The sequence below is a fragment of the Protopterus annectens genome, chromosome 1.part0, assembly GCF_019279795.1.
Source record: "Protopterus annectens isolate FY-2018-M chromosome 1.part0, PAN1.0, whole genome shotgun sequence".
In the NCBI taxonomy this organism is placed as follows: Eukaryota; Metazoa; Chordata; order Ceratodontiformes; family Protopteridae; genus Protopterus; species Protopterus annectens.
Genome location: NC_056725.1, coordinates 1,693,366,527 through 1,693,380,836, shown reverse-complemented (window position 1 = coordinate 1,693,380,836; position 14,310 = coordinate 1,693,366,527). Strand labels below are relative to the sequence as shown.

General features: G+C 40.6%; 1 protein-coding gene across 1 annotated transcript; it reads right to left on the bottom strand.

Annotated features, from left to right (window-relative positions):
• Nucleotides 1–7,361: 7,361 nt before the first annotated feature.
• LOC122799576 (histone H1.0-like) lies at nucleotides 7,362–8,664 on the bottom strand. The gene has a single exon (XM_044068721.1). It carries the CDS (start codon nucleotides 8,462–8,464, stop codon nucleotides 7,883–7,885), a length of 582 nt encoding a protein of 193 aa, XP_043924656.1. The 5' UTR covers nucleotides 8,465–8,664; the 3' UTR covers nucleotides 7,362–7,882.
• Nucleotides 8,665–14,310: the final 5,646 nt, after the last annotated feature.

The window sequence follows — 14,310 nt, the reverse complement described above, 5'->3', positions numbered from 1 at the left end:
AACAACAGTTTGGTGAGCGCTGGTGTCCTCAAGAGCCTCTAAACCACTTCATCACCAGACAGGCTCCTGGAAGATCGAGTGGAGGGAGCAGGAGATTTGGAGGATTGCAACAATGGAGACCTTAGAGTGGGAGATACTGGTTCCAATTCAGGGGACCAGCTCCATAAATGAAATTCCAATGGCACCAAAATTGAAGGAGCTGAGGTAGAGGACTTCTCGGGCCCAATGGCCTTCGGGTCCGAAGAAGAAACTTTATGTAATTTTTTAGATGGCTCCGACTGAGCACTCGAAGATGAGGACCTTTTCCCTGACTTGTCCAATTTTGAGGAAGGGGATTGGCCCGACTTTGAAGGGCCCTGACCTTCTTCAGTTCCTTCAGAAAAAGGGGTCTTCAAAAAGACTCTCAGAATAATTTTGTTCTTTCTCTCTAATAATACCCTGTGACTAAAGGAGTGACAGATGGCACAAGACTCTTGAAGGTGTACTGCTCCAAGACAGTAGACACAAATTGTATGTCCATCAGTTATAGACATTTTCTGGTTGCAGTTGACACATTTTTTATACCCAGAGGGTTTTACTTCCTTGGAATCCTTAGAAGACATGACTAATCAGCAACAACAGGGAAGCAGCTAACAAACTATACAGAAAAAATATAGCTACATTTATATTTTATTACTATTCTTTTATTTTTTTTTTAATAGGTTCATATGTGTGTACTAGGCTAATGGCCATGGAGCCTTTACAAACCTAGCCCATAGGATTACCCTGGCATCGTGCCACCCATCCTTAGTTCCCAGTGCCTCTGTCGAGTAGAGCCACTGGAGTGATCCACAGGGTGAATTTTCTATTTCCCATCCACTCATCAAGATTTCTCTTGAAGAGGGCCAGTAAGGTGCTCTGTTTGACATGTAGGGGAAGTCTATTCCATACCATGGGCAGTCTCTGGGTTATGAACCTGTCCCTCCAGCATGTTCTGTTGATTGTGGTAATGAGGTACAGGTCTCTAGAGCATGTGGTGTGGAGGGATTGGGATCTCTTTAGATGTAGCATTTCTAACAGAGCTGGATCAGACATGGCCTTGTAAGTTAAACAGAGATGGTCTCTAAGTAGGCGATATGAGACAGAGAATAGTTGGGAGTTTTTTGAGTCTGTCCATATAGGACAAATCTTTAAGGCCTAGGATCCTCTTTGTGAGGTACTTTTGCAGCCTCTCCAGTTGTTGCAGGTGTCTAGTGAGGTACATGACAAATGGGGCATTGTGCTCGATGACTGGCCTAATGAGGGAAGAGTAGAGGGAGTCAATGACCTTTTTCTTCCTGGATGCAAAACCCTTAGTAATGAGATGTGCCACATAGAAGGACTTTTGGACCACAGTGGCAATGTGGTGGCCAAATGAGAAGTTGCTGTCAACCTGTGCACAAAAAAACGATCACACCAAAACAAAAAGGGAAAGACCCTCTAACTTAAATGGGCATAAACAGCCCTCTAACTTAAACGAGCTAGTATCAAAGAATTTAAGGAGGAAAAAATAGGGAAATGCCCTCTAGGTCAAATGGGCTAAGACAGCTCTCTAATTTAAAAGAACTAGCCTCAGGAAAATAGAAAAAAGGGAAAGAAAAACCCTCTATCTAAAATGGGCTTTCTAGAATTTCATTTAAAGCCTGGATAGGGGAAGAAAGGCCTTACAGAAAAAATGAAAGCCAACAGCAATTTCAGCAAAAGAAAGGCGAAACACAATTTACTTAGCAACAATTAGCTAGAATAAAATAGTTTGAAAAAGCTAAGAATTTTACAAAATATGTAGCAGAAAAAACTACTTAGCCAGAGCCAGTAAGAAGAGCACCCAATCTTGTTTAGAGGCAAATGAGATCTGGGGTGCTCTCCTAGTGCATGATGGGATATGGTTTTAGCCATGAGGTGAAACACCTCGAGCTTTTGAATAAGGCCGAGTCAGAACCGAGGATCGGTTCCAAAGCCAACCTGCTAAGAATGAAGGCAAGATAGGCCAACATCACATCAGAAGTTTTACCCTCGGAGTCTGGAAAATCAGAAATAAGTTGACAGGCCTGAGAAAGAACAGCCAACACATACCTAGACATATGGGTCTGATAATTAATAGCCCTTAACAGCTAGGGTAGCAGAAGTGTAAACCTTCTTACCAAACCTTTCCATAGTTCTGCCATCCTTGTCAGAAGGCAAGAACTTGGGCGAATGAAGCAAATGGGAAGGCTCATCAGAGGCTACAGACATGACAGAGGGGAGAGTAGCAGGACATTTATATAGGAAAGAACAATCCTCAGGTACCCTATAAAACCTGGCAGAGAATCAGGCACATAAGAGGCATTGGAAAAAGCATCCAGCACAGCAACCAAAACAGGAGGAATAGCTGCAGGTTTAGGGTATTTCAACTGCAGCAACTCATAGCACCTCTTATGGATATCAAGAGACCTGAGCACAATCCCACTTTAAAAAAAAACATCATCCTAGAGAGTGTATACCCAAAGGAAATTTCCTCAAAAGGAACATCTGGACTAATAGACTCGCTTCCTCTGACCCATAGTCTAAAGGAGAAGGAATTTAAGTAGGATAAGTTAGGGATTCATTATCCCGATCCAACTCATTGGCAGAAGAATCCTGTTCTCTAGGCCTTTTAAGGGGAGCAAAGTACCAAGGAGGAGCAGGAACCGAAAACCCTTGAGCAGGCTTTAAGGGCATTAAAACAGTAAATAGCCTCTGAGTGAAGGCCTGCCATTTTTTTTTTTTTTTTAAGGGAACATCCCCTCAAAAAAATTGAGAAGGCTCAGACCCAAGACAGCATTCGAGAACTGTAGTAGGAACTTCTTCTCCAACTAAAACTGAGGAACTCTTCCAAGGCCTCTTGGAAAAAAATCAGCTGTGGTTCTCCTGAAAATCAGAGACGGATGCCTGCAAATCCTCTTCAGATGTGTTGCCCTCACCAGCCTCCAACACAGTCATGGCAGAGATGTCAGACAATACATCCAGAAGAGCCTCAGGGTCTGTAATGACCTCAGAAGAAACACCTGCCAGAGGTTGGACAGCAAAAGATTCCGGTCATATCTTTTTCACCTTCTTCCTCTCTAATGGCTGACTCATGGGGTGGGAGATTACTTCCATTGTGTCTTTAGCAAGGAGCTTAATACACTGGTTCTCAAGATACAAGGAAAGGGAAGAAGGTCTACTGTGAAGGGTTTTGGAAAGAACACCTGACAAATAGAACAAGATGTATGGTCATGAGAAGCTCCAGACAAAAAAGACACTTATCGTGGTGGTTGTTATGGGGAATCTACTCCCACACTGGCATTTACCCTTCCTGGATGATACTAACCCCAAGCAGCACAAAAAAAGCAAGAAAAAACAAAACCCCAATGGGGCACTTATCTGCAATTGCAATAGAAGTCAGCAAACAGGCGTACTTAGTCACTGGAGAATAAAAATGCGTTCAACTGGCAGAAAACAGACGCAGGTAAACAGACCAATGGTAAAAAGATACATAGAGACTGTCAACAAAAAGTTCTGATTATGGTAGGCCTGAACTTCACCTTTATGCCTTATGCTACCCAAGGAACGTTTGGGTGATATTTGGCACACATTTTAAAAGCAATAAGTAGTCTTTGGCAGACTGGCCAGACGTTTGGGCTTCCATAGCAGGGAATACCATCTGTTAAGAATACTGCAACAGTGAAGGACATCATACCAGTACCAGCATGAAGGGAAAAGGCTGACAACTGAGAAACTACTAACTAGAAAGCTTCACTTCATGACCAGGACACTGCATAGAAGTATCACAGATCCAAACGCAATCCTTTTAAAGCAGACTTACCACTAGAGGTAGCAATTCATATGAATAACGGCCTAATGAAGCCCAAGTCAACTCACAAAATACCCCATTACAAAAAGAATACAATTACCTCCCCCACAAACTGTGAAGGAAATATGCAACTCCTCCACTCCTAGTGTGTCAAGAGCCAAACAGTCCCTACAATCAGGAAAAAGCTGCCCAGAGGAAGGAACCACCTACCAGAAGACTGAACCACCCTTGGGCTTGAACAGCCTCATCTATACATTCCCACTATAAAACTTAAAAAAAAAAAAAAACAGTAAAAGGAAGATCTATGGAAGGAAAAATATATTCTAAGTGGGAGAGAGGAAAAGGGAGGGGAGCCCCTAAAATGAGGTAACAGAAAGGGCACCCCCTGCCCACCAAAATGCCTAGAGATCTGGGGCACCTGAAAGAGACTAGACCAGTAAGTGTACTGTCTTCTGATGAATAACCAACCCACAAAGGCCAAAGATCTTATATTCCATAGGAAGCTCAGACACACCAGAAGTTCCAGATTGCTAAGCAAGACCTATAACATGGGGGTGTAGCCCATAAGACAGAATCAAGTCTCCATGCTGTCTTTCATCAAGGCCTAGGGCTGGACTTGTAGTCACTCCTGAATGGAGACAAAACCTAACAATAACTGTTCCAAGCATCCTAGGTGTCCACAGAAGACAGTTAAGGAAATACCCAGAAAACTACTACCGAATGAACATAAATAGAAGGCTTGCCAGCAGCTCCAATATCCTTCAGCATGACACTTGCTAACCTGGTAGGCCCAAAATACATGGTCTCTGGCCAGAAAGCAATAAGATGCCAAGACCTCCTCCATTAAATGGGAGCAATCCTGATAAGCCCTTAATGAGGTTTCCCTAGCCATGTAAAACCAAGTGATCTGCATTCTCAACAGGCCACAAGTGGACCATTAAACTGTATCTTTGAAATCAGCAAGTAACATAGAAAAAACAGAAATAGGGAATCTCCAGACTTGAGACCTCCTCCGACTCACACACACACACACACACACACACACACACACACACACACACACACACACACACACACACACACACACACACAGCTCACTTTCAGACCTACTCATCCAGCATAAAGAAGTACAACTGCAACCATTCCAAGATCCAGCAGGATTAATGTCCTTGGTGTCTCACTCTTAAGAGACCCAACTTGAACTGGCCTCAAGGGCAACCCATCAAGTTTGCAGAGAATCAGATGGGTGAGTCAAAAGATTTGGCCAAATGATTACATTACTAGAAAAAGGAAAAACTATAGCAAGAACCCAACCAAGAAAATGGAAGTTCCCAAGAGCAAGGGAACTGCTACCAATTACCTCTCCTTCACACAATCACATAAACAATCCTTTTCAAGCTGGATAAAGGGTAGCACTGATTGTGTTCCATGCCAGCAAGAGGCAGACCTGAAATTCCCAGTGCAAGCCCTACCACTACCTGCCCACCCCCACCCCCCAAAAAAAACAAAGGGAATGGACATGGAAACTTGGCTTCAGATTTATTGGGCCCACGGTACCCAGGGAAAGCTCACACCCAAAGCAATGGCTCTAAACTGCAAAAGGAAAAAGCAGTTCTCCAGACCACCTAACTATACCACAGACAAAAAGCAGATCATGTAGGCTCATGAAAGCTGAACCACTCTCATACCAAACTAAGTGGTTGGATGAAGCCAGTTCATTAAACAGAAAGAAGCAACCTTCACAGACTAGACATCACCACCTAAAATAGAAGACCATCTAAGCAGAAGGATCACAAGGGCACTAAAGCATGAGAGAGTGCCTCACAACAATAATACTTAATGGAAATCATGGGATCCATGTGAATAAGCCTCCATCCTATGAAACCAGAGCACACACGGGATAGGGGTGCAGCATGTTTCCATCCTACTCCTGCAAGTAACAGCTTACATATAGATGGGGATGAGGCTTCTCATAACAGTGGAAGGACAGTCCACCCACAGTGTTAGAGGGAGTGCTGCCACCTAAAAGGAGTCCGTTTTGTTCTTGTCTAGAGTAATGACCCCCCACCCAAACACATGCATACAAACACACATCACCTCACAGTTATATCAAAGGCTGGCTTGCATACCTCTCAACTGTCCCTGATTTTCATGGATGTCCCTGATTTTGACTCAAATTTTAGCTCTGTCCCTCTTAATCCCTCCTAAACCTAGCGACTGTTGGAGGAAAGGTGGTGAATTACACTTAATGAATAATGACAATAATTAAGAGTTATAGACTTCTTTTACTTCAGAAAATGTGTATTAATTCATGTGCTCTGATTCAGTCAATGTTTTAAGTTAATAGCATTAATATTTTTTTAAAAGTGTCCCTGATTTTTTTCTTGAATTGTCCCTGATTCTGTTGAATTTTTTCCCCGATTGGTTGACAGGTCTGCTGGCTTGTAATGTGCCTCTGCCGCAGAACTCCTCCGGCAAGCGAAAATTGGCGATACTATCAAGGCACTTGCGAGATATGGAATTTTTTTGCCAAAGCATTTATTGATATTACCAGACTTTTTGCAGTTACAGTGTTGACAGTTTCACAAGTTGTTGCGTCTTTCGGCTTATCCTGGTTAGGGGTCGCCACAGCGGAACTCCGGTCCGCTAATGTTTGGTAGTGGATTTTTACGTGCCGAGTTACCACCCCTGACGCCCAACCTTCAACGAAGGCACGCTCATTCACGCATGCCTCCACACAGACGACGCTCTAGCTGAGAGTCAACGGGACAACGCCTTGCTGTGAGGCGACAACGCTGCCGCAGCACCACTACCCCGGGATAACAGTTGTGTTCTCAAGTGAACTTGTAGCGTTCTAAAGTAACAAAGATGCACATATGGCTACAAATGAGCTACAAAATGTTGCATAATGGAACACTAAATGATTTACTGCCACCAGAGAAACAAATTAACAAACTATTATAATTTTTTTTAGGAAAATAGACCCGGGGAACAATTACACCAAAACTAAATAAAATAGTTAAAAAAAAAACGTTAAAACGTTATATCCACCTGTCGTGGAGCTGACAACTTGAGTAGTCAAAATGTGGACCAACTAAGCAACTGAACTCGCGTCAAATCAGAACAAAATTCAGGTAAAACAGAATAATCAACTCAAATGCTAAAATAATTTCTGTCCTTTCCTAAATTCATGTCGACCTTTTCCACTTTTGTTTGTTTTGTTTTTTTCCGTAATTTCAGGCGCGTTAAAACACGGTGGTCCATTAAATTACAAGATTCAAGAAAATACACACAAAAATAACAATATGACACTTTTGCACTGTATTGCTCTGAAACACACTTTTTCATTTTCCTGTAGATGGCAGCCTAACATAACAGCTGAACAGAACTGACACCATCAAGCGCACATATCTTGTGCGTTATTTCAGTTTCATTTAACTACTTATTTCAAGCACACAGTAAAACAAACGTGATGAAAAAAAGCAAGCTTCTACTAATTTTAAATTACTCAAGAAATAACAAACCAGACCTCTCAACTTTTTGTTCATTTTATTTTACATTATATTACATAAAATAATCAAACTCATTTCACATCTTAGCGGGCAGTTCCCAATGATGTTGCACATTTTTTTTCGCCCCAAAAGCTACTTTACAATCTTTAGGAGACATTTTAAGTACTAAGTACATTTTCAGCAGTAGTCATCAGCAATATATACATATACAACGACACACTGTATTTTCCAACTTCTAGCGTTTTAAATGAGTAGTAAAGCACTACTCCTTGATATTCCGGAGTTTTTTTAGTGCCCCCTCACCTTCCCCCAACAGAAAATGAACGGTACTACATGCCAAGTCTTTGAAAGAAACGCAGTAATAGTAATAGTGGAGCAGCCTGAATGAACAGTACACATTCTGTTTCCGCCTGCTTGTCATACGTGGTCGATTAAGTTTTAACAAGAACATATTTCAAAAAGTCATAGAAAAGGATAAATACTATATACAAACTGCATTAAAGGTCACGTTACAACAGTCTTTAAAATCGCTTTCTGATCCTCACTTCTTTTTGGCTGCTTTCTTAGCACCTGACTTTGCTTTTGGCTTGGATGACTTTGCTTTCTTAGGTTTAGGCTTCGCTGCCTTGGTTTTAACTGTTTTGGGGGCTTTGGGCTTTTTAGGGGTAGCCGCCTTCTTTTTCTCTGCTGGTTTCTTTGCTTTCTTCTCTGCTTTGGGTTTCTTGGCTTTAGCTGGCGATTTGGCCACTTTCTTAGGATTGGGTGCCTTCTTTGCTGCAGCCTTCTTGCCTTCTTTTTTGGCTTTCTTCGGTGCCTTCTTGGTGTCGTCGGACTTGGCCAGTCTGAACGACCCTGAAGCTCCCACACCCTTGGTCTGTTTTAGGGCACCGCTGGTAACCAGACGTTTTATAGACAACTTTATTTGGGAGTCAGCGTTCTCCCCCACCTTGTAATGGTTCTTTATGTATTTCTGAATGGACTGTCTCGAAGAGCCACCGCGACTCTTCTCAGCTTCAATAGCTGCAATAATCATGTCCGAATATTTGGGGTGATCACTGGGTTTCTTAGCTGCCTTGGCACGTTTGGGTTTAGCAGCTGGTGCTGGAGCAGAATTTTCAGTCATGGTGAACTGGTCTTCCTTCAGGCACACAGTTAACACTGAGAAATAGCTTTTTCAGCAAATGCTAGCAACACTCGCAATAAAAGATACAACGTATGAATGCCGAAATCTAATTTCGTATTAGTAGCCGAGAAAAAAATAAGAACAAATACCCCGATCCACAACTTTTCCACTCTAATAGCTCGTACGTTTCCGAGCGAGAATGCAACGATTTGTAGTAGTGGCGCGGACCTGATTGAAGACAGCAACTCCTGGCAGTCTGGAGAGGGACAGAAATGGCGAGCTGTACTTCCATCTGTGTTTCTTTCTTCATAAAAAGGGATGATTTCAGTTATCCCAGGGTACTTGCTTTGCCACCAACTAACTGGCTCGTGTAGCCAACTCCCTTTCCTACCTAATAACAAAGAAAACAACCCTTGACAACCCAAAGCAAATCTGTAAACGGAGAAAAACTTTGTAATGTGCACGTAAGCTGTTTAAGAATTTATGATTTCTGGCCAAATATCTAAAAAACAAAATGATAATATTTTATTCTGTGGCATGCATGACAGAATCCGATCCCTTACAGATGTGTTCCGCGTGGTTTGGGGAAATGTAAAGTATTCCCTTTTTTATAATAAACTCAGAACTTTGCCCAACTAACACAGAAGTCCAGTGCGCCACAAGGTCTCCGTGACGTTCCTTTACAATTTTAATTTTCAGTTAAATATTATTACACCCTTCATTCACTACCTGCACACGTATGAGATTCATGATGTTTGCTTTTCATTCTCACTGACACCGAGCTGTTATAATTTATGACATATCTTCAATACAGAGTGCTGACCTGAGACGTGCTTCTAATGAGCTTGCCTGGCTCTATTTTTGGCTCTTGTGTCCATTTGCCATTCAACGGCACCTTATAGCTTCTTTATTGTTACTAAAAGGCGATATATACTATTCCAACCTCTCCATAGTCTGTCAGCTCAAGGTTTTTATTTAACTTGAGTGGGAAATTAATATTTTGTTGAGATCTTTTGATACAGTACTGTATTGACATCTAAGATAAATTGCAAACTTGTTTATTAGCAAAACATGAAAATAATTTTTAAATGTATATTTAATTTGGCTTCAATTAAGTTTAGTGATGCAGATGTCATAATCAGTTGGCGACTTTTTTAAATTACTTAACACTTTTAATGATAGATAGGACTTCCCGTGCGTATAACCATGCAGCTGTTTGCACACTGTTATAAAGTATCACCTTGAGTTTCTACAGCCCATTTCATTAAGGAAAGGCAATCACTGTAAATGTGTGCAATCGTGTATATTTCTATTTATCTTTAGGTCAGCTACAGAAAATTACTAGATCACAGTCATGTTTTACAAGTAGTTTGTTTTTATCGGGCAAGGTGATATGCAAAGTGAATAGCTGATCTCGCCATCTTGGCTCAGAGTTTTATGTAGTATTACTCTTGGAAACGTAAACACTCATGCCAAAGTAAAGATTACAAATTCCTTTAAAATAAATCATAGGAAATATTTATTTATATGCGGTGTTAAGCTAAATATGCTTGCAGACGTTGAGAATATTGAGATGGAAAAGAGAAGAACTTATGTTGTTTGTGTTTTATCCATACAGCTCAAGGGTTAATATTACGCACTGGACAAGTGAATCAGCGGGGATTTTTTTTTCTCTTCTGTAAAGGAAATCAAATTATTTTACAAAATCACTTGGTCAAATAAATTGTTTTATATGTGGAACCACCGTGTACTGTTTACTCCTAGTCATACTTCTACTAGTTTTGTGTAAACCAGCTCTTTAAGGGCGTGGCGCTCATATTGTCTTAATCTGTTTGCGTGTTTCAAGTCACTTTGATACTTCGACAGTACGCATTTCTGGCTTTAGAATAGTTTTTATCAGGCACTAGGGCTGGTACATTGGGACTTGATGTAATGATGCAGCTTGGAAAACTATAAAAGCCAATTAATTTCAGAGTAACCTTTAATTAATATCACATCCATACCTATCCATCCATTTAGATGCGTTTGCACACCTCTCTCTCGCTCTCTCTCTTTAAACACAGGCACATTCTATATCTCTCTCATACACACACACACACACACAGAGCAAATGTAAGTTAAAAGGAAGTATAGGCCACTGAGGGGCTGCATCCGACCTCTCCACCTTTCTAACACTCACCTAGGAGGACATTATTTCTCTCAGAAATTGGGTTACCTGTGGCAATGTTTTTTTGAGTTTGTATTATTAAAATAAACATTATAAATAGGATTTTAATACAGATCACTTGCTCTGCATAATTTTTTAAATGCAGGGCATAGCCAGCTTTAGGCATAGGTCAACTAGACGGCCGCCTAGGGCGCCGCTGTTGCAGGGGCGCTTTTCCAGTATTTATTTGGTGTAGGTAGACCAGGATGGGGGCACCTGAGTTGTGTGGGGGGCACATTTTGCCTAGGGCACTAGCTGACCTAAGGCCGCTGCTGATACAGGGTGTAGCTCAATAAACACAGAATTATGAAATTTTAGTTTCCAGTGGGGTGACATTGCCCCAATGCTTGCGTCACATAGACTTATATACACATTAACACATTCACAAATTCAAACACACACACACACAGAAACAGGCTCACATATGTACAAACACACACATTCCCAACTCACACACACACATACACAGACACACACACACACACATATAAAGCATGCTTACAGATGAGTTTCACTATAGTGTGTTGTATTGTGTGACATGGTGTTTCCTTTTTTGGGGGTCCCCTTTTTTTCACTGTGTTGTGACCATGGAGTTAGTATACACAATTTCTGTGGGTGTGGGGTGCAGAGGTGAGCTTGCCCCCTGCAAAAAAATATTTTTTTGTTTTTTTTTTTTTCTACTCACCATTTTTGATATTTAACTTTCTATAAAAGTTGAATCTAAAAAGAGATCATCAATCCACACATGCATACACACACGTGCACACATCCATACACAAACACACACACAAACAAGCAGTTAGACACAAAAAAAACACAAACATGCATATACAATACACATGCATACCTTTAAAAGAGGGTACTTACACAGGCACACACAGCTGCATGCACATGCAAATACACACACACACATACACAAACACACAAATAAGCACATAGACACAAAAGAGACACAAACATGCATATACAATACACATGCATACCTTTAAAACAGGGTACTCACAGGCACACACAGCTGCATGCACATGCACACACACACACACACACACACACACACACACACACACACACACACACACACACATACACACATACAAATAAACACAAGTCAGATTGCAAACACTGAATGCCTAAGCTGCCCAGACTTGAAGCATGCAATATGTTGTCTAGAGAAAAGTATCCTCATCCCTTCTAAAACAAGAACACAGTTACATAAATGTTAAGTCTTTCCACGTACCCCATGCCCAGTCTTGGCCTTTATTTCCATGAGACATCTTGTATCTATTATAACCAGCACAGTATGTCTTGAACCTTGATAATTTTATTCTTCTCCAGTACATTAATACATTTTTTTCATCAAAACTGAGTTATAGATACATTTACTCACAATCCTATTTCAGTCATCAAGCATTTATTCACCACCTTATCTGCTCCATCAACCATTTATCACAGTTCTACCTTCCTCTGCCATAATTAAGGAAACCCCATTCCAGTCAAGTAAGAAAGCAAAAAAGTAAAACTGCACACACTGCATTTAAAAAATATGCAGACTCACCTCTTCCCAGAAAAATATTGCCAACCTAAATCAGACAACCAGAAATAAAATCTGTTCATTTGGAAGGCAAAAATGAGTTTCAAAATCATATTTATTTATTTTATTTTCACTTTGTTGAATGGGTTAGTCCCACTAGGCCTATGGTCTATTTTTAGAGGAGATCTGAGATGGTATTCAAACTGATCAGGGTAAATTTGGCCAGAGCACCAGATGGCATTCCCATTCTCTTTTCCATAAATAGCGCTAAAAGGTTGCTATTAGAGGGAGGGTAGGAAAATCCAAGATGGTGAATGCCAGCGGTGATCACAGGTTTGAACATAATGCTGATGGACAGAATGAAAATGCTGGCAGAAACTGAAAATTATGGTGATGACAGGCGATGGATTGGATGATCCCACCTTAATGAGGTTATGGAAGAAAGAGAACCAGATGATTAACTCTCAATTTGATGGACTGACATGATGGAACCCTGTGCTGTGTAATGTAAAGAGACTGTGAGTGCTGGAACTCTAAATGTCTTATCTGGAATTTTAACTACAGCTCATTTCCGTTTAGAGGATCAAACACCTGCTGTTGGACAAATAGTAATTCAGAGGAGTGTTGGATTACAGAAAATTACAAAGAAAATGGCTTAGCAACACCAAATGTTTTAATAAAATACAAAGCTTTTGGATAACAATACTTCCTCAGTGCAATAACAGATAAAATACAAAAAATTAATCCACATTTAAATAGCAAATTAGTGTAATCACAAGACAAAAATCAGCCAACCATAATACAGAAACAATTAAAACAATTAAAAATCATTTAATTTAAAGCAAAGTTATTTATGCTTAAGAACAGGTTTAATAGTGACCATTTTATTTCTGCCAGGTGTATGGTCTGCCCTTAACCTTATTATCCAGTTATATTCTTTTAATTCCAAGCTATTATTCATATCACCTCCCCTTAATGTTTTGTGCAAAATGTCTGTAACTCTAAAATAAATTCCCTACCTAACCCTCATAGTGCAACAACCCAGGCAGATAAGCATACACATTCATTCCACCTTATTCATGCCCCTACAGACATACACACATATGCACACCCTGACACACCTCCACCACACTGCTCAGCTGTACTTACCTGCACCACAAGTACTCCCATAGGAGTGAATGAGTGAATGCCATCTTTTGATTGTGTTCAGTTTTCTGCTTAGAGTAAAATTTTACAGTCACAAGTAAATTAAAAGTGATAAGCATTTTCTGAAGAGAACACATGACTAATTAGAATTAGCCTGTCCCCTGGACTGCTGCATTAGCATGTACCTTCCTGAGTAAGATAGTTTTGTGTTCTACGGCCCTTGTGAGGAGAAAACCATAGTGGTATACTGGGTACTGAATGAGAAAGGCTTCCCATGATGTGTACACTTCCTAAGATAAGGCTTCGACAAATCTCTAAGCCTTTCTGAATTCCCCTGAATGTGTTTAGTAATTTAAATGTTCATTCCAGAAGAAAATTGATAGTGCAATTTAGAACCACTGATACAGATAAACTAGCATTTTTTTCTAAACCTTGTCAGAAAGTCCATGACATTAACAAAGTGCTTGATGACAGAAAAGTATAGAATTGTGTTGAGATGTTTGGCTTTCCCTTGAAATAAAAGAAGGGAAATTAGTACAATTACCAAGTTTGGTTATAATGAATGGCAAGAAAGGTACAATAAATACTGGGGTCAACACAAATCTTGTTTTTTTTTTTTTCTGTGAAGACACAACTAATTTGATACAGGACTACATAAAAAATGTATTCCCAATAAGGAACTGAAGTTTTACCACATGTGCTTGAGACAGTCTCCCTTTTTGCCACTTGCTCTAATTGCTCTAAAACCCACCAGCTCAGTTCCTTTGCACTACCGCTAAGCCAACCATCCCTCCCAGAACCCTGACCCTAACAACAGTTCCCTAAGCCTAAAATTCCTATGCCCTCCCTAACTCTAACCCAACTCCCGGTTGCTCCCTAAGCCTAAAATCCCCACCCCTCCCTAACCTTAACTTTGAGGCAACTCCTGATCACATCTTAAACCTAAAATCCCCCTCCCCTCCC